The sequence below is a fragment of the Thermobia domestica genome, chromosome 11, assembly GCF_964235325.1.
Source record: "Thermobia domestica chromosome 11, izTheDome1.hap1.1, whole genome shotgun sequence".
Taxonomy (NCBI): Eukaryota; Metazoa; Arthropoda; class Insecta; order Zygentoma; family Lepismatidae; genus Thermobia; species Thermobia domestica.
The window spans coordinates 265,745,601-265,767,848 of record NC_137464.1 but is presented as its reverse complement, the minus strand read 5'-3'; the positions used below and the strand labels follow the sequence as shown (position 1 = coordinate 265,767,848).

At 35.4% G+C, this 22,248-nt stretch overlaps 1 protein-coding gene across 2 annotated transcripts in view; it reads right to left on the bottom strand.

Moving 5' to 3' along the window:
- The window catches only part of Nubp2 (NUBP iron-sulfur cluster assembly factor 2), a 54,047-nt gene that overhangs the window by 12,711 nt on the left and 19,088 nt on the right, over positions 1 to 22,248 (bottom strand). For both annotated transcript variants that reach the window (XM_081732283.1, XM_081732284.1), the window contains exons 4-6: positions 17,126 to 17,235; positions 12,245 to 12,356; positions 7,724 to 7,877 (exon numbers count right to left, since the gene is read on the bottom strand). In XM_081732283.1, coding sequence (XP_081588409.1) covers positions 7,724 to 7,877; positions 12,245 to 12,356; positions 17,126 to 17,235 — 376 coding nt within the window. The remainder of the gene's footprint in view (positions 1 to 7,723; positions 7,878 to 12,244; positions 12,357 to 17,125; positions 17,236 to 22,248) is intronic.

The window sequence follows — 22,248 nt, the reverse complement described above, 5'->3', positions numbered from 1 at the left end:
AATAATAATAATTTACAGAAAAAAAACATCAATTCACAGTTTGTATCAATAAATTCGGAAGGAATGCATCCTTTCTCGATACGTCACATGTTTTTTGCCCTGTTTGTTTTGTGTGGAAGGTCTCTATTACTACCAGTCAAGCAATCAACCTACACCTACTAACAATGTATAAGCAAAAAGTGGGAAAAAAATACACAACTGGGCTGGAACACGAATCCAGATCTCCGACTTACCGGCCGATGAATTAACCACTACACTATTAGACTGCTCCCTAAATAGCCATACATTCTATTATTCTTGAAGTCGGTGCTGTTACTCACACCACATAGACCAGTGATCGCCAAACCGTCGATCGCGAGCTACTAGTAGCTCGTGGGGACATTTTCAGTAGATCGCGTTGACACACCGATTGGCTAACCTTGATTCCTTTACTGAGCGGACGCTTACAACAACTGCTTGTTTCTCCTGCACAACTACCATTGTCAGCCTCATCTCACAGTTGATTGTATACACGTGGGGTTGAGCATGTTATGTTTTTCGTGGGTATATTAAACACTTGCTAAACATTATGTTTTTCGTGTGTATATTAGACATTTGCTAAACGTTGTTTTTCGTGTGTATATTAGACATTTGCTAAACGTTATGTTTTTCGTGTGTATATTAGACGTTTGCTAACTTGGATACTTTGGTTTCACATTTACTAGGAATGTAAGTTTATAGGCAATAAGCAAATGTATGATTTTTTTTTAAAGTTAGTAGTTCTTTTGGTTGGTAGTTTACAGTAGGATTTAGAAATAGTACGGTAGTTCAAAACAGGATTTAGAAATGGTACGGTAGCTCACAGTAGGATTTAGAAATGGTACGGTAGTTCACAGTAGGATTTAGTAATGGTACGGTAGCTCACAGTAGGATTTAGTAATGGTACGGTAGCTCACAGTAGGATTTAGTAATGGTACGATAGCTCACAGTAGGATTTAGAAATGGTACGGTGGCTCACAGCAGGATATAGTAATGATACGGTACCTCACAGTAAGATTTAGAAATGGTACGGTAGCTCACAGTAGGATTTAGAAATGGTACGGTAGCTTACAGTAGGATTTAGTAATAGTACGGTAGCTCACAGTAGGATTTAGTAATGGTACGGTAGCTCACAGTAGGATTTAGTAATGGTACGGTAGCTCACAGTAGGATTTAGTAATGGTACGGTAGCTCACAGTAGGATTTAGTAATGGTACGGTAGCTCACAGTAGGATTTAGTAATGGTACGGTAGCTCACAGTAGGATTTAGTAATGGTACGGTAGCTCACAGTAGGATTTAGTAATGGTACGGTAGCTCAGAAGCTTCGTAAGTTTGGCGATCACTGACACAGACCATATAACTCTCAGGAAACCAAATGTTTACATTACAGAACTTAAATTATATTATATACGATAAGTGAGTTATTTTCTGGATTAATGCCAGTTTTTGACATTTTGTTTTCTTTCTTGTCATCTTTTATTATAGTTTTCTACGTGCCACTTGAATATTTACTTGGAAGCAATGTGCAGATGGTCTATTTCTATTAGAGAATACGCCTTACTCTGTAACAGAGTGGAAGGAAAATAGATTTTACTTGTACTGAGATCGGATGAACGTAAAGATCTAAGTTCAACTTTTTGGACTTGGATTTTGGAAGGGTGTCTAGGTTCTTGTGATCAGAAATGTACCATCTATATTTACGAGGGTGATCAGAAAGCCTGCAGTGAAACATGTATATATTATTTTATACAACCAATACAGCCAACAGATATTACATACATTTTTCGATAAAGAATCCATATCGGTTAAGGCACGTGTCGCATCGTGGAATTGAGTTTGAAGATTTCCTCCTGGTACAAATCCTGTTCTTGCGTGTTTAGTCACGTTGTCACGAAGTGTTCACCTCCTCATCTGAAGCGAAGCGACGGCTTCCTAGGGCTTCAAGTGCGGAAACAGGCGAAAGTCGCTTGGAGCGAGGTCCGGGCTGTAGAGAGGGTAGTCGATGATGTCCCAGCGAAACTCTCATGCTTCAAAAGCGTGGTGGTCTTCTGGGCTGTATGAGGGCGCGCGTTGTCGTGAAGGAAAATGACAATCTCGGTTAGAAGTCCTGGCTGTTTCCTCTACCAGCTGCCGGTGAATTTCAGTTGCGGTTGCATGTTTAACCCACAGAAATCGAATAACACAGATGACTTCTTCGCTTCTTCGTGAGACCAGTTTCCCAAACGAGTCGGTCATTTGTCTTTACATACAACTAGCGCCGTAGTGGATGGCTGAAATTTTGCACAGTTGCCAACTCCATGTATTAAAATTACCACCCCACACTCCTCATTCCCCTATAATAGACGGAACTCCACAAATACCGGCCTTGTAACCTTAGTTTCTCATCCTCCCTCGTACATATAAAATAATGTGATTCTGATCCTCCCTCGTACATATAAAATAATGTGATTCTGATCCTCCCTCGTACATATAAAATAATGTGATTCTGATCCTCCCTCGTACATATAAAATAATGTATGTTTATGGATAGAAAGAAGCCACCAAATTGGAAAAAACATAAATCTTTAGTACATCTAATCGTATACGAAGCTGGGTTTTCGATTTTCGGCTCGGGGAGAGGGGTCCAAGAGGTCAAAATATTATTTTTACGAACACGCACAGTGGGCTGAAATCCCAAAATGCTGGTCAAAAGTCAAAGAATAATTTTCGATTTGAGAATTTTTGGTCTTGGGTTGTATAGTAGAATGATTGAAAGTATCAAATTTCGTTAAAACATATCTCCCTTTGTTATACCTGTGCAGCAGGCAGTCATTTGAAAAGTACCGTTTGACCGGTGTGGATGTAGTGAACGTGAAATAAAAAACACTTTGATTTAAAATCATAACTTCGTTAATTTTAAACTTTTTTTTTTTAATTTTCAGAATGGAAGCTGCAAAAAGAATTGACGTTATCACAAATTATTGACGTTATCACAAATTATCATTAAAGTTAATGAAAAACAAAACAAAAAAGTAAGAAAAAAGTACATAAATGCAGAAAACCAGTTATGAATTCCACATAATAGTTCTATCTATTGATTTTAGGACATGCGTTACTATCAGCTAACGGAATTAAAAAGAAAACAGCTGCCCATAGGTGCCCTTGCAAAATTAATGCTCGTGTTTCCCAACAGACGTCAAGAACATCAATTTTTAACAATTATTAGTAAATTGAAACTATAGTAATAATTAGGGTTAGGATTTTATTGCACTATAAATGTGGGGAAAATGTAAAATAAAAAATGCAATTATGCACTAAAAATCTAAAAAAATGCACTATAATTTAAAAAAAATGCTTTCACAGAGAATCATCCGTTACTATTTATTAGTGCATTACCTATATATATATATATATATATATATATATATATATATATGTGTGTGTGTGTGTGTGTGTGGTTTTACTCTGTTGTGTTTTTCTCAAAAGTTGCACCTAACACTCAGTTGCAATAAACAAACAAACAAACAAACAAACAAAAAAATTGAAGGTTGGTTTTCGAACTGGAATGCATGGCGGTTGTCTGCAAATAACGATTTGTACATTGAAAAGGTTCTTTCAGTTTCTACAGAAACCACCGTAGCATATTCGAAATAGACCATATCACTAATTCCTAGATCACTTTCTAATTTGGGCAGTACAAATTTTCTGCCTGAAAGAATGTCCACTATCGCACAAAACATGGTAACCTGAGTTTTTTTCGATACATCTGTCATTTTTCTTGACAATACAAGTCTTACTACCCCAGGAACACTTTCTAATGCACTTGCTGTATTTTTGATTGAGTCAATTGAAGTCAACTTTTCTCCAGATTTCTCTAAAGAAGTAATCACACCTGGTAGAAATCCAAAATTAGATTGAATTTGCACAAGCTTACCTTGAATTTCAGGATTGAGGATTTAGGATTCAGGATTCAGTATCTCTTGTGCAGTTCGAATCGCGGAAATTTCGGAGTCGTCGAAAGAGTCTATCGTTTTCTTCACAGCTTCGAAGTTTTGGCAATAGTATTTACAAGTTTCTAGCCACGTTCTCCACCTGGTAAGAACGGGGCTAGGTGGTAGAGGGAGTTCAGGATGCTCCGACTTAAAAGCAGCTATACGTGGTCAGGCCTTGCTGAACACTTTCTTTACACTTCCTATTAGTTTATCAACATCAGGAAACTGCATACGTATCTCTTCAACCACTCTGTGGCAACCATGCGCGAGGCACGTAGTGTGAATCATTTTCGAATATAGCGCCTGAAGTTAGTTCGCTGCTTTTACCATATAGGCCTACGGTGCAGAATCGGTTACAAAGAGCAGCACGTTTTCGTGAAGGACGCCATTAGGCCATAAGAGATGCATTGATTTATCAAATAACTTACTGATCGTGAAATAATTGACCTTTTCCAAAACTTCGCAATTCAAAAGAAATGTTTTACCCGGCCCACCCTCATGCATCACTCCAACAACATTCACTACATTTCGTCCCTTTGAATCACAAGTTTCATCCATGGACACCCATATTTTCTTTCCAGCCATTTCTTGTCTAATGCACTGCATTGTTTTCTCGTAAAGTTTGTTCACGTAATTCTTCTTTAATGTCGAAGAATCGAGAAGTGTATTTTTCCAAAAAGGCACGCAATGTCATGTTGTCCACTTTGTTCAACGGAATGTCAGCTTCACACAAATCATCGAAAAAAACAGAATGATTTTTGGATGTACCACACTGCGGGAGAAGTTGTTGCGCGGCGTTTGCCTCTCGTTTCGCACGTAACTTAAGTCCCCGTGTGTGTTTGTCCCTTGAAACATGCTGTTCAACGGTAAATTTTCTTTCGGCTGAAACTGCCGTATCACACACCTTGCAGTACAGAACACTTACATCTGTTGTAAATACTTTTTCAGCTCCAAATTCACTCATAAATCGTTTAAGCTTGGAAGCACTATTCTCTTTTATCTTCGGCATTTTAACCAGTTAAACTGCAGAATTAGTCGTCTATCAACAGCTCACCAAAACAGAATGCCAAGGTCACTGAACTCTCGCTCCTTGGCTTCATGTGACTAATCGCCAGAAACTGCAGTCTGCGGACATTGGCCACGCCTGCTCCAACGAATCTTCGAACTAGAATCGTGTAGGCGGAAGCATTCTGCTTCAATTTATTGTTTTTATAAGAAAAATGAGAATTATGCGGTTAAAAGTAAGAATAAATACTAAATATGCACGTAAAATGCCCAAAAACTTTAAAAAATGCACTTATACATAGAAATGGGCAAAAAAATGCACAAACAAGTTTTTCTTAAATTACTTCTTTTTAATAAAACAGGATTTATAACACAACGAGCAATGTTTATACTAATCCAGAAAAAAGATGCAAAATCATCAAGATCCTAACCCTAGTAATAATAAATATATATGTTATTTTGCTATATTGCAGTTTACTTCATAACCATTTGCGTGTCGAAGTTCTGACTTTATAATCGTTATCAGTGACCTCAAAAATATGATGAAACTAGATTTCAGCCTATTCGGAAAAGTGTTAAAACATTTTGCCCGCCATGTTGAATTTTAGATTTTTGACCTCATAATCGTTATTAGTGACCTGAAAAATATGATGAAACTGGTTTTCAGCCTAGATGGGAATTTTTAAAAATTCTGCCCGCCATATTTGATCCATCATTTTGAGTTTTTATACTTTTGACCTCATACTCGTTATCAGCGACTTTGAACACTCCTACATATTCATAATATCATTCAAACATAACAACGTTTTCATATTTTGACCAGCTTTTTGGAATTTCAGCCCACTGTAGAACGCCTTGCATGTATGCAACTCACATTACTTCTTTGTTCTGTGTCGGGCTTACGTAACATCCGACGATAAATACTCGGGCACCTGAATAGGCATTCATCTTCCTCTCTTCTTATCCAGGGTCTGAATGGATCCTAGGCAATGAGGGGAACTTAATGTTTTTATCCAGGTTCTGCATTAATTCACGACAGCGTGAAGTGATTACATCTAGTTAACAATAAAACATATATATATATAAAATAATACTGCACTACAATGATATGCTCAAGTTTTGCCGGAAATAAATATAAACTGGTGAGAATTGTTAGTAGTGTGTAGATGCGAGTTGTCAAATTTAATAGCTTATATGTTAGTTTATAATTATTAAATTATCGTAAAATTTTAAACAAAGGGATACTGATGGGGATACGAAATGACAACTTATATGCAACTGTTATAATGGAAGGTTATACTTTAATACATAAATGAAACTTAACTATTTTAAATTGATAGACTCGATAAGATAGAAGGTAAAATAGGGAGAGAACGGATTCAATTAAAAGGATAAAATTAGCACTTGTCTAGTTATTTTTGCTTTTTGATGATATTGCAGTTGTGAAGAATGATGAATGGATTTTTTGATTTTTAACTTTTTGATTGGCAATTGCAGAAACCAAGTGAGTTGACGACTGGATTTTTATTTTGTCAAATCTGCTAGAGGCGATGAATGAAATTTTGAGGTGGTTTGATGATAATTATTGAATGATGGCTTCGATTTTTTATTTTTTATTTTTTTTTGTTGTTGTTGTTGTTGCACTGAACTTTTGGCGTTTCAGGGTTTGGGATGGTCGTCTGGAGTCAGCCTTTGTCTGGGTGTTTTTTTATTATTATTTTTATTTATTTATTTTATTTTTTTTATTTCTTGTTGCACACTTGATTGTTGTTTCACGAGTACCAACTTGAAACGTGTTCTAAATAGTTTTATTAAAGAAGGGCACTAACGTTCGAGATTATTTAACCAGAAGGTTTGAGTAATTTAAAAGAATGTGTTATAGTGGTGAAAGGAACACTAGTCTTTTGTTTATTGGCTAATTTACACAATGACGGAAATGTCTGTAATGATTTTACACATATTTTGTTTGACAATGTACATTTAGAGTCGAAAGTTTTATGAGGCTGAATTAATGAAATTTAAAGTAATTTGATTTTAACAATGATTTGAATAGTCTAATTAATTATGTTTGTAATAGCTTTTTTGTTATAATACAATATAGCAGTACTATACATTTTTGTGGGGTATTACACAATAGTATTGAATGATTTGAATAGTCTAATTAATTATGTTTGTAATAGCTTTTTAGTTATAATACAATATAGCAGTACTGTACATTTTTGTGGGGTATTACACAGTACTATTGAAATTTTGAGAATTCAATGGTGCATCTGAATTCACAAAACGGCTCAGATCAATGAGCGGCACGGAGAAAGGTGTGAAGTAGTACATATGGTTCATGAAGGGGCAGTGGCGAATCCAGGGGAGGGCGATCGGAGCGATCGCTTCCCCAGAAGGGGAAACTTTCTTATTTTATATATATATAAATAAAACCCATCCCAGTGTTTGGAGCTCTTAAAAGTAGCTGTAAGTAGCCGTATTATAACTCTCCCCCCCCCCCCGCCAGAAGTCCGTCATGGATTCGCCCCTGCGAAGGGGACGCCAGATAAACAAGGTTCGAAACCACTGATTTAGAAAATACTAGTAAGGAGGACTGTCTTGGGCGGAGGTCATTCTTTTAGCCGGCATTCGGGGCTGGTAACACAAGTACATTGACTAATCTTGAATAGTAGAAACAGTACACATCGTTCAGTACGTATAAATGATACGAAGAATAAGAGAAACTTACTGAACAATTTGGACAAACGTAACCGCTCATGTTTTCGATTATGCCTAGAATAGGAATTCCAGTCTTCTTACAAAAGGTCACTTCCTTTCTGACATCTTCTATAGCCACTAGTTGTGGAGTTGTCACCAACACTGCTCCATCGCAATTCAACGTCCTGCAAACACCAAAAGCAATACTTGAAAACACCATTGACGTCCTGAGAAGGTGATAGTATTATTACACAGGAGAGCTATGACATTGAAACTACAAAATTTCGACACGGGAACAAATAACCTCGTTGCTGCTGTGACCCTTTTTTCCCCGCCAACATCACCTAAAATTAACGCTTAATTTTGCGGACTGCAATCCAACGCAAAAGCTGGAACAAGCAACTGTAAAGGCGGTATACCTATTATCGCAAAGTAATCCCCCTTTTTGTGTTACGTTGGCACAAACCCGTACGAAATGACATTCGTTGTCTTCATTAGAGTTGAGTGGAGGAGTTTTCGAGATATTGTGACATTTTTTTCGTATGTTTGCTAAAGTAAACAAGAGAAAATGCCAGAGTGGCTGCAGAATATGAATTTAATAGTATTCCTATTAAAGAATCCTCTATGTCAATGCTCTTTTGAAAATTAATGTGTTATTAAGGAACAAAGACCAACGCTATTATTAAAGATAGAATGACAGACGGTAAGAGAATTTTGCATTCATTGGTATGATAAATTATTTGGAGTTATCACATAAAAAGAGCAACGTATGAGAAAGCATTTAAAGCCTGATTCTGTTTTTGAAGGGGAATACTTGATTGAATTGGTGATATATGTTTTAAACAATATAATTAAAGATTAAATTTTAGGAGCAGAGTTTGTTTCGGTACAAGTAGACGAAACAGCACATGTTTCTTGTAAAGTGCAGATACGTGTGATAGTGCGGTATTGTCTGCACGGTTAAGTATAAAAAGAGATTCGTAAGATTCTTCAATGTGTGACGTGACATGTGCACAAGGAATGTCAGAAATCATTGTTCCGATAGAACTCAATGCAGACAAAAACTTATGTAGAAACGTACGATGGTGTGTCTGCAAAGGGTACTTCAAAAGAAGGTGTGCAGTATTATGCGAATGCAAGTATGCATTGTTTGTACATTGTTACGCCCATAGGTTGAACTTGGTATTACGCACACACGGTGGAAAAACACAAAACGTTTATTTGTAACTTTACTGTGAACCATCCATTTCTTAAAGGTCAACAAAGAAAACTGAACTATTGAGAGAACATAGTTGCCACCTTCCTACCCAATCGTCCGTAATTGAAAGAATTAAATCTCATTACGGCTAATTAAAAACAGCTATGAATCACACACTCGAATTTTATGATGATAATTTATATGTGGATCCAATAAGTGCTGCCAGTTATCTACAATTACGCTTAAATTCATATAAATTTGTCTTCTTGTGTTTCTGTAGTAAAATATTTATGACTACTGAAAATCCATTTCATATTTTGCAAAAGGAAATGTACTTCTGATGTCACGCTATACTACAAAGAAGTAATGCAACATATTAGTTCGTTGCAGTTTGGCGATAACGAAGAGCAAAGCTTGAAAGTACTGTTCTATGAAATTTGCATACACTTGCACATCAGTTTGAAACGAGTTTTCGTGATTTGTTCCCTTTGAAATCTGAAGAACTACTTTATTTGTAAACATTTTCAGGATTACAAGAGCGATTTTCTTAGGAAGAAAATAGAGAATCTTTTTAAACTGTATTGTTTTCGACGTTAATAAGCCACGGAATGAATTGGCAATAATCTACTTCGATGAAAATAAATGTCTTATACCTGTTAATTTACTTCAATACATCAAATCAAACGGCTTGGAAGAAGTGTACACAGAGTGTGTTCGCTTGTTACATGTACGCTTAAGTATTTCAGTTACTACAGGACCATGTGAGAGAAGAATGGGTGGTCTGAAGAGAAAGAATTTCGGAAGGATACAATGAATAACGACAGACTTATTCTGTTATCTTTAATGCTCTGTTTATAGAAATGAACTATTAAGGATATCAGCCACGGATACGGCTTTCAAGAAGAAAGTAATAGGCATATTGGATGAGAAGAAAAACTGACACTTGGAATTAATTTTCTTCACGATGATGTAAGTAATCAGTTAATATTTTGTTATTATTATAACATTAGGCCTACCCTGTTGAGACTATCACCCTTCGCCACTGTTTATACCATAAATCAACATTATTAATAGGACTGTTGTCAGCATATGTCAGTGGCATTATTGTATCTTGTCAGAACGTCAGATATTTTTGTATTGTTATAACATATTGAATGTTGTTAGTGAGACGAATACCTTTGCTATATGCCCGCTGAAAACTGGCTTTCTCAACCAGACCGCGCTGCGAACTCACTGGTTAACGTCAAGCATTAATTTAGTTGATGCGGACTATGACCATATAGCCAAAAGAGTGACCTCATTTTTGTTGTGCTTGAATTAACTGCTTTCGTTTATAATTAGTCTACTAGTTGCAGGTCTCCTATACACTGGCAGCAAATTAATTATTTTTCCGTAGAGTTTGAAATTCAGATATATATATCATGCGCCTTCATTCCTTTTTTCCTACTGTGTATTTAAATTACAATGAATAGTGTTTAATTCTTCGCATAAAAAAGTAAACTTGGGATTCATGTTTTTAGATGACCTGACCATCATTAATCAACAAGAAATATTTAAGTATTTAATTTCTCTGAAGGGAAAAATCTTGCTTTCAAAATGATAAAGATTGATTGCATGAAGACTTTCTTTATTTACATTATTTGTATTTTGAACACAACATGTTCCCCCCTCCCAATCCCATTTTTTCCCCTTTTTTTTTTTTTTTTTTTTTTTTGCATCTCCTTGTTTCTAGTTGCTATAGGTGCAACTTTTTTAGTGTTTTCTTCTCTTGCATACGTGTCTTTGGTATAGAAGATCAGGGTTCGATTCACAATGTTCTTAAAATCCCGTTACGTTGTAGATACAGGTCTCATATAGCCTCGGCGCTCAACAGAGACGTTAAAGCTTCTTTTGTTTCGCGAAAGCCCAGTGGGGTACATTTTGTACCTCAACTTATTTTTTTTACCTTAATGTTGGGGGTAGCTCCTTCGTGGCTAAGCGGTTAGTGTACGCGCCTTTGGCGTGGGAGGCCTGGGTTCGATTCCCGGCGGGAGCTCGTGGGGTTCGGATTCCACGTTAATCAGTAGATCCACGTCTCATATAGCCTCGCTGCTGGACGGGACGTTAAACTCAAAAAATCAATCAAACTGTGGCGTATTTAGGGGGGGGGGGCTTCCGGGCTTAAGCCTCCCCGAAATCTTCTTACTATAGTAAAGTATATGAAATATCTTGCAGAATTTTCACATTTTCAGGCAAAGCCCCTGCCGAAACAAAATACGCCACTGCAATCAATCAATCAATTAACGTTGGGGAAAAGCATTACGATTATTATTTTATTTCCGTGCACAGCTTTTATTGATATTATTGATAAATTCAAACAATATGATACAATATTTTGAAAAGCACAAAGAGAATTAAGATTATTATGATAAGAGATTTTGTTGAATAAATAAATGCATAGACCTAGGAAAGGAAACTCTAAAAAACAAAAATGTAAAAAGATTAAAGGAAATATCCATTTACATTAAATTTTCTAAAGTTGTCAAATGTTTGCATTACTGTTGAACAACATCTTACTAATATCACAAAGAGAAGAACCATTTGTTGTAAAAGGAATACTTTTACATGGAAGCTGATAGGGGTACATTTTGAACTCCAGTAGTACAAATTTCCAATAATTTCAATTATTAATTACATTCACCGGGGCTTTCATGCAAAAAACGTAGTAAGGCCAAAAATATTCAGCTGGAAAACGAAAACCCAATATCGCAGAAAAAATACAGGAAACAGAAGTCTACTGTATAAAATGTACCCCATCGGGCTTCCAAGAATTAAACGTAAACGAAAAATAAAAAAAAAAAAAAAAAATCTAATTTTTTTTTATTTCCCTTTACCCTTTTAATTACATCTTTCAGTTTTTGTTAGTACTTATTACATAAGTACTTCCATTTTAATAATAATAATAATAATAATAATAATAATAATAATAATAATAATAAAAATAATAAACCATTATACTGCACTGCTAGTTGGTATTCTTAAAAAATATGTACCAAACGTAATCTCCACCATTTTACTCATCTCTCATCATCACCGTCTCCTTTAGCCTGACCGGCATAAATGTGGGACGTAAAACTTAAAGATTTCATTTCATTTCATCATTGTTAAAATCTTTTATTTTATTTTAAACATAATTGTGATAAATTTAATGCAATAATTGATTATTCGCATAAATTTAATTAATTTGGCCTGAACAGCTCAAACAAGCATTGCAGGCATACTAACGAAGTCATCATTTTTGTTCACAACACATGTCCAAAAGCTACGTATATAACATAATTGCTGTTATATCCTTATAGAAAAATCCTTGCTTACCTTACGTTCTCCATAACTGTGATATGTTCATCAGATGTGCCCGGTGGAGTATCAATAATTAGATAGTCGATATCTTGCCAATAGACATCTGTGAGGAACTGTTTGATCATTGCTGTAACAACAAAAGAGAAAGAAAAAAAATAAAGCATCATTCGGTTCCATCTACAGCGATGGAAACATCTACATTACTATACAAAAGAGTAGAAGTGAGTGATTGATTATCGCCCAGACAACACTACTGTCATGCACGCTCATCGATATCATCCTTAAACTTTGTCCGTGATTGTACTTTTAGTTCAATATTCTTCAAAGGGCATTCAACGAACAGCGAAAGGAAATGATGGATATTTCAAAATCAAATTGTGATTAATTAATGAATTCTTTATCTGTAAAACTGTTATGTAATTCCGTCTTTGAAATCGTTACCAAGCACTGGAGTCAGCTAGCTTTCACAATTCAACATGTAAGATCCATGCATTGACAAATATGATGACAGAAGTGAATTTCAGAGGTTCACATCTTCACGTATTCCACCCACGAGTACAGGAAGTTCCATAACCTCGTCTCGAGTCGAGTAACAAAACTACTGGGCTTTTCCAAAGTCAGGGGTAGTAGCTTCGAAGACCTATCAGGAGGAACACCTAGTTACTAGTGTGGATCATATTGTTTATCTAGACTACATCAATAAGAAAACGTATGTACCTGTTTCATATTTGTCAATGCCTAGTCATGAGTCAGTACTTGGGAAGTTTCAAATAGACGCTACTGATCAAAACTACACACATTAAAAACATTCCCCACAGATCCTATTCTTTTATTTCAACCGAAATGATTAATCACGAATTTATTGGTGTACAAACTTATCGATTTGCCATGACACCTCTTGCATACGTCCCGTTCTATGTAGATCATAGATAACTCATAGCATAACCGCATTACTATAGGTAAATTTTGGAGAGAATATTCCTTTTGTTACGATAAGGGAAGGGTTTCTGGAAATACGTATAGTACGGGGAGTTCAAATTTTTTCCTAAGAACAGTTTGGTTTTCAGTTTAGTGTCCCTTTCACTAGCGAGACTCTATGAGACGTGGACTTACAGCTTAACGTGATCCGAACATGAGCTCCCGTCGGGAATCGAACCCGAGTATTCGACGCCAAAGGTGCGTACGGTAACCATTAGCCACGAGGAATCTCTTTTCATAAGAACAGTGTATGTCATGAATCTCTGAAGTTACATGAAATTCGGCATAAAAAGTCTTTATTAAAAGTAATGTCATACATGTTTCACCGTCTTCGAAAATTCCGCTTCTAAGGAGAGGGGAAGAGAAACATTCAAAATTCCCTTCGTCTAACCAGAGGTGCAGAGTGAGGATTCATTTAAGTTGGAGGTCTGAAATTCGGTATTATAAACTTTTAATTAAAATAAGGAAACACGTATTTCCGCATGTATGAAAATTCTACTACAAAAGGAAAAAAAGGGAGAAAATTTCGATAATATTGAAATTTCCCTTTACGTATTCACAAGGTGCCGAATGTGGGAATTCGCTTAAATTGGAGATTTGAAATTCGATACGTATCCTCTTAGGGAATAAAGGGGTTATTTCTATAATATCCAAACTTCCCTTTGTTTATTGGAGAATGTGCCAAATGTGAGGATTCGCTTACGATGTGAAATTTAGTATATAAACTCTTAAATAAAAATAAAAAGAATACGTGACAACTGAAGCTTTTTTGGTGTCGTAATGAGTATAGTTGTTCTCGGACAATCAGTCACGTGAATTCAACGTCGTCCAACGTTTTGAGAATTGATATTGTTCTCGTCTTCAGGGTAAAGTATGAGAGACCAAATACTGAAATAAATTAGAGATAAAGAGGGCCCCTTAGCAAAAAAAGTCGCCCCCTTGAGTGATGCACCAACCTATATCTACATGCACCTCCTACATACAGTTAAAGATCTAAAGCAGCATGTCAAATATTGTGTAGCGTCACGGTTTTTATCCTTAGACATTCACCGGACAGTATTAAAGAAGAAACGAAGGGTAAGAAAGAAGATAGGAAAGCGCGTGAAGAATTTTTCACTTCGCTGTTGGCTTGAGTCCGGCGTAGGAGCTACTGTGATCAGTGGGAGACTAAAAACAGAAGCCTTTATTATATAGGTGGTTTGATTGGTGAATGGTGACGTCCAATCAGCGTCAGTCTATGGCATCAACTGTGATTGGCTGGTTGACTGCGTTGGTTGCCAAACTCTGATTGGTTGTTTTGAATACGTATCCTTCCTATTGGCCCCTTTCTTGTCAGCACCTATATAATAAAGGCTTCTGTTTTTGGTCTCCCATTTTTTACCCTGAAGACGATAACAATAAGGTTCTCGAAACGTTAGATGACGTAGAATTCACGTGGCTAATTGCCCGAGAACAACTATATTCAAAGAATATGTGTTTGAGCATTTTCGAAAATTTAGCTCCTAAGGGAGATTAAGTTTAATAATAGTGAAATTTTCCTTTTTTTTTTTTTTTTTTAATTTTTTTATTCACAATGTTCCGAATGTGAGAACTCGCTAGTTGGAGACGAAAATATAAACTCTCAAATAAAAATAATAAACATGTGTACCAGCCTTTTCGAAAAAGTTGGATCTTAAGAGGGAAAAGTCGAGTCATCTTAATAACATCCAAATTTCTCTTTCTTTATTGACAATGTGTCCAATGCGAGATTCGTTTAAAAAGTTGAAGGTATGAAAACAAGAAATAAACTCTTAAATAACAATATAGGAGTATGTAATTCAGTGACTGGGCAAATTCTGCTTCTACAACAATTTCTATATTAAGATTCTCACTATTTATTCAGAAAATGTTCACTGTGAGGATTCGCTTAAATCGGGAGGTATGAAATTCATTAATGGGAGGAAATAGGGGGGCAATATGTATTATTACATGAAAGAATGAAAATAATTCACTTAATGTATGCCCAGGCCATAGTAATATATCTGGAAACGTGAGATTTGGATAAAAGAAAATGAAATAAAATAATTTAACGTCCTACGATTATGCCTTTTAGGCTAAGGAAGACGATGATTTACGCAAGTTAATAATGATGGATGAACTGATGGAATGAGAAAGTGGGAGGAAACACAGGGGTACCCCGAGAAAACCCACGGATACGATGCTGTCCACCACAAACTTACTTGACCTGGGATCGAACCAGGGATAAGCGCTCTTCCACTGAGCCACCGTGCCCTCTTGGACAAAAGAATTTCTTTTGTTAGAAGAGCAACGAATAAGAAAGGATTATTTTCTGAAATACGATGCTAAGGGAGGCTAAGGGGATTCAAATGTTTTGCCCAGAATACAGCATTATATAAATCTCTGAGGTTAGAAAAGTGAAACTTGGTAAATAAAATCCTCATTAAAAATAAGCACACGTTTCCCAGTTTTAAAAATTCCCATTTTAACAGAAAAGGGGCATTTTGTATATCTTTTTTGTCTGCATTGAAATGAAATGAAATCTTTAAGTTTAACGTCCCACGGTTAGGTTAAAGGAGACGGTGATAATGAGAAATGAGTGAAATGGTGGAATGAAGAAAGTGGGAGGAAACGGGAGAACCCCGAGAAAAACCACGAGCACGGTGTTTGTCCACCACAAAGTTTACACGGCGCGAGTTGGGATCAAACCAAGGACCCCAAGCACCGGAGGTGAACGCTCTACCACTGAGCCACCGCGTCCCCAACTGTCTGCATTGAAAGCAATGGTCAGTTTTGATTGTGACCGCGTCATGGAAAAATCACTGAAAATTTGGAGTGAATTTTGAGACATACTTAGTACCTACCTCGAGTTAAGTTTCCATCAAATTCATAACAAAAGAAGACCGTTATCGTCGGAAACTGAACTTGCGACTTTAAGATCTATAGTGTAGAGCGTTGCCGACAACACACTGAACACTGGTTGGTTTATATATACATATATATATATATATATATATATATATATATATATATAAGTGCAGAAAATAAATGTGCCTGTCAAGCCGAAATGTTGTGTTTCTAAACAATTTTCTTTTCTCATATGACTGGATAATTAAATAGAACTTCTATTGTGGTAAACAAAACAAACCAACGGCATTAGCGGGAATCGATCTACGGATCCCACGATCTTCAGCCGACATTGTAATCTATTACATCACGGAGACGCCGCTTACAATGAGAACCATACACTAAGTGATTTGTATGAGAAAGGCAAGGCACTTTACTTCGAATCTTTTTTCTTGTTCCCTTTTTATTGTGTTTACTCTCTGTGTTTTTTGTACAATGTATGAAAAAACAAACACATTTCTCGGTACGGTGCACAGAAATAGTGCTTCAATTCATCAGAAACCAGGAATCTACCTGTGAAGTGATATGGGGTAATGCGTCGTATTTTATTTTCATACCATGCATAGCAGCAAAAGGCAGACGATATTATCCAGCGAAAAACATGCATTTACTTGTTTGACATATAGTACACGATCACTGCGTCATTTTTGAGTTTCTTTACTTTTCGTTCAAACAGACTGATGAATTGGAAATGTTGATTTCACATTTAACATAGGCGCCTTACGTGTGTTGAGCCCAAGCTGCTGGTGTGATTCGAAAAATTCCAGCTTTTTAGATTGAAAACTACCTATTTGAAAAAACTTTCCTTTCTTTCCATTTTTTTATAACTCATAAAGGAGTTGGCCTACCGTACGTCCTTGGACTTTAGACACATTCGGTATATAACTTAGGTATTATCTACTCACAAATCATTAATTTATATGAAGCTTCAGAACAACATGGCAATAATACAATATTTTCTCCTATTCTAGTGAATATTCTACTGAAAAGTGTATCAAATACGTTATATAATACCTGTTTTCTTTGGTCCTCTCCAAATGACGGCATCATTTCTATCCTGAAGAAGGAAACCAATGGACATCACAGCCAGTCTCTGATCTTGATCTGCGTACACAGGAACCCACCTGCAAAGGAGGTAAAAGAACTCTATTAACTTTTATACACTTCGAACAATCAGTGTAAATAATATATATATATATATATAGAAAAAGACTGATATCATAGCTTTGTTTAGGTTGACCTTTTTTAGCTCCTGTCATGCACCAAAGCTAAAGTTACCAGATCTCGTGTTTTCCCCGTAAGTTGAACGTTTTTCTGGCACGCTTTACGTTATTTTCCCCATAAAACGATTTTTTCTGTTTTTTAAAAATAAAGGAAGGATAGTTCTGGATATTTTAAAAAATCTTTTTATATCTAACTAATTCTATGGCCTATGGAATCCAAAGGTTCAATGTCGTATTCACAAAACCTCTCCACTGACTTCTGTCCTTAGCCGACTGGATCTAGTTTCTACTTTGTACTCCTATTTCTGCGAGATCCATCTTCATATTATCCTTCCATCTGCGCGTACGTCTTCTTAATGGTCGTTTTCCCATTGGACTTCCAGTTAAAACTTTGAAAGCGCTCCTACTTTCTTCTATTCTGGCTACATGACCTGCCCACCTGAGTCTCCAAGCCTTGATGACCCTAACAATGTTGGATAAACTGTATAAATTATGTAGTTCCTCGTTATGAAGTTTCCACCATTCCCCATTCCCGTTTCTCTTGGGCCTGAATATTCGTCTCAGGATCTTGTTCTCAAATACTTTCAGTCTATAATGTTCTCTCAGAGTAAGCGACCATACAGCACAATAGGCATGATTATCCTTTTATATATTTTAAGCTTCAAATTCTTCAACAGAATGCGCGACAACAAAAGGTTGTGAACCGTATAATAGCACGAATTCCCTGATTTTACTTGACATTTAATTTCTTTGTGAATATGGTTTTGGCTTGTTACTATTGATCCTAGATATCTGAGAGTGCCTACTTCGTCGACAGTTTTATCTGATATTTTAACGCTTCCATAATTTGCATTATTATAATCAAGACGAACTTCCATGTATTTAATTTTCTCTGCATTTACTTCTAAACCCATGTCCCTGCAAGCGTATAAGATTTGAATTTCTTTTTTTGTTCCCCTATCATCCCCTTGTTTTTATAAGTTAGTGCAAGAAAGATATATATATATATATATATATATATTTAATCATACGAACTGATTTCTCTCACACACTGTTAACAATGCAACCCAACGATGTAACTTAGTATTCTGAAAGAAAATGCAACATGATTATTACGTTTCTATCTCCTATCTTGCCGGCAATCCATACTTATATCTAATAATAATTTGGTTCTAGCCTTTTAGTCTTTGTCTGTTAACACCGTTATGTAGCAATTTCGATCGACGGTGACATACTTATGTCACGAATAGAAATCCTGTAACCTAATAAAAATATAACTCCCAACTGGTTGTGAATTTTGAAATGTCCTGCAAAATCTTTTGAACGTATAATAAAGGATACTGGACTGTTAAGAAGTGCATTCTTCATTAAAATACAATGAGTTTAGTGTCCCCTTCAACATCGAGGTTACATGAGACAAGGAACTACAGCTTCTCAAGATCCAAACCACACATGAGCGGGAATTGCAATGCACTTTTTGTGTTTTAAGTGTTGCAATCTTTTTAAATAAAACTGCCCCAGCTTTCAATTAAAATTATTCTACCTAACTATGTGAAACCATATATTTGTTTGTTAATCTAAATTATATAATATGTAAACCTAAATGTATGTATGTAATGTGTGTGTATTTTTATGTAATACGTATATGTAAACCTAAATATCGTAACATCTTCCTTTTTCACCTAAAATTGTAAAATCTTTCTTTTTCGCTCGCGCAAACTATCGTAAAATCTTCCTTTTCTGCATTAAAAATCGTAAAATTTTCCTATTTAGCCCTAAAGATCGTAAAACCTTACTTTTTCGCCCTAAAAAACGCGAAATCTTTCTTTTTCGCCCTAAAAATCGTAAAATTTTTCTTTTTCGTCCTAAAAATCGTAAAACCTTTATTTTCGCCCTAATTATCGTAAAATCTTCCTTTTTACGTCCTAAAAATTGTAAAATCTTCCTTTTTCTTCTTAAAAATCGTAAAATCTTCAATTTTCGCTCTAAAAATCGTAAACTTTTCCTTTTTCGCCTTAACTATCCTAAATTCTTCCTTTTTCGCCCTAACTATCGTAAAATATTCCTTTTTTCGTCCTAAAAATTGTACAATATCTCTTTTGTCCTAAAAAAATCTTCCTTTTTCGCTCTAAAAATCGTAAAATCTTCTTATCCCGCTCTAAAAATCGTAAAATCTTCCTTTTTCGCCCTAAAAATCATAAACCTTCCTTTTTGCCCTAAATATCGTAAAATCTTTCTTTTTTCGCTCTAACTATCATAAAATCTTTCTTTTTGTCCTGAAAATCGTAAAATCTTCCTATTTCGCCCTACCGTAAATTCTTTATCTTTGGCTCTAAAAATAGTAAAATCTTCGTTTTTCGCCCTAATTATCGTAAAATCTTTGTTTTTCGCCCTAACTATCGTTAAAATGTTCCAATTTTTCCCTAAAAAATCTGACAACCCTAACTGTTTCATGTGGTCAATAAAAAGAAGAGACCACAAGAATGTTTCACCAGTGACAGTTCAAACAAAAATTTGGACATCTTATCTTGAAATTCCTGTAACAACACGGTACGGTTTTTTTTTTTTTTTTTTTTTTTTTTTTTTTTTTTTTTTTTTTTTTTTTTTACTGTCACGGGTGAAAAATTCTTGTGGTCTAAGAAGTTCAATCCCAAAACAGAGATTCTTTAAGGTTTTGTTTAGGAGCTCAATCACAGAGAAGTAGAGTTCATATACTTTTGAAAGAAGGAAAAGGCCACTTTTCTATGACAACTAAGCCCGCACGTTATAATAAAGGAAACTATTCTGGCAACATAACACTATTGCCAATTGCTATGACATTTTTATGTCGATAACTATTGCCTTCTGTAATCTATAATATGTATTACTAAGATCCTAACATAACATATTACTAATACGTTATTTTATCTCTTCACAACAGACAGGAACTATTCTCAATTCAAATATATTTAGCCCAGAAAACTTTGCATTTCTAGATTTTGAAAATAAATCTGAGTTGAGTTGATTAAGTTGATTTTGAGTTTAACATTCCTTTCAGCAGCAAGGTTATATCAGACGGGACCTACGGATTAACGTAGAATCCGAACCACATGAGTTCCCGTCGGGAAACGAACCCGGGTCTCCCACACCAAAGGCGCGTACGCTAGCCGCTTAGCCACGAAGGAGCTCAAAAATAAATCTGAGTACAATACAGTAGATAGAAAATTCAGTTCAATGGTTTCACCGTTTTCAGCCGATGATGATATAGACAACGTCGATTTGAATGTGGAGAAAAAACTATGAAAACTGCCCTCTTTCCCCCTTTAAGGCTGCATTTTCGAAAACTCTAGGACACGTTTCCACTTTGACGAGGAATTTATATACAGGGCTTCATCATCTGAAATTAAGGGAATCGTGATATACAGAACCCTAGCATAAATTTAGAACTCCCGTAGGATTTGCAGTACACTCTTACCAGGGATGTAGCCAGCAGGTTTATCTAGGAGGGGCCCGTCGTTCATGAGGGGGTGGAGGAAAGCTACAATGTACAAAGCTAAAAAAAAAAAAAAAAAAAAAAAAAAAAAAAAAAAAAAAAAAAAAAAAAAAAAAAAAAAGGTTACAGATAGTGATTTTGAGGCCTGAGAAACCGAAAAATTTTGGTTTCTGTCCGGAAAACTAGAAACACTGTTTTTAAAAGCTTTATTTTCTTTTTCTCCATAAATATTACGTACCAGATAATTTTTATTATGCTTAACCAAGAACTACTGCCCCCGACCAAACGTTATACCTTTGTGTATAACTATTTCAATTTAAGCACTTGTACAAAGAACCTATCTACATAAGACTTATTTTCTTTGAAATTTCACTTAATTTCTTTAGGATTTCCTGACAAAAATATTTATTTATTATTTGTGACTAAAAAAAAACAATTATTTTCTTAACAACTATATCTCACCTTCTGTTTTACACCAAGTAGCAGAAAAAGCGAAATAATTTACCCGAAATTGTTAATTATATGTAAACTTTGTTACCTTAAAATGACTGAAGCGAGGTAATCTTACGATGATGTTTTAAAAGCTGGTCATTTGGGGGCTCCAGGAAAACATTTGCGGGGACCTGGCCCCGATAGGCCCCCATCCGTGGCTACACCCCTGACTCTCACCAAATAATTTAACTAAGACTTCTTCTAATTTGGGTTTATTATACTATTATACACACACACACACACACACATTCATTTTGAACCGTCAATTCTTTTCGATTCTAGTTTCTAAATTAAGCATTCTCGGATTATTATTTTGATCTCAAAAAACTCTTCTATATCTTATTATGGCAAGGTTTTGCCTGTGAGAGATTTCGCTCTGCAAGGTTTTGGTTAGGTGACATTTTGGCCCGTCACGTTTCACTACGCAAGATTTTGGACGGCGATGTTTCTGCTGTGAGATTTTATCCGTATACCAATGGTTTGAGTTTTTTTTTTTTTTTTAATTTTTTAAATATGATCTTCACATAATTTTAATACCAACAGTGATAATTTAAGAACTATTACGAAACTTTCTATCAGTATTGACAGCTCCTCGCCATTTCCAGTATATTGTAGATTACTCCTATTATTTTGCTGTATACAACAATATATAAATTTATATTCTACGATTAATACACTAACCTACTTATCTACTAACCTAACGCATCTTATATCCTTTTTTGACGTTTTTTATGTATATTCCAGGTTTTTTCAATAAATGAATTATTCTTAATTGGATTCCTAATCCTAATTCTTCGCGACGGTGTGAGCACAATGTAGCCAGATCACATTATTATCGCAATTTTGTATCGACATCCATACCACATTTTTCTTTAAATTAATGTATTGAGAATGCATTATATATATATTAAATATATATGTAAATAAAGTTTTTAAGCTAATATTTGTTT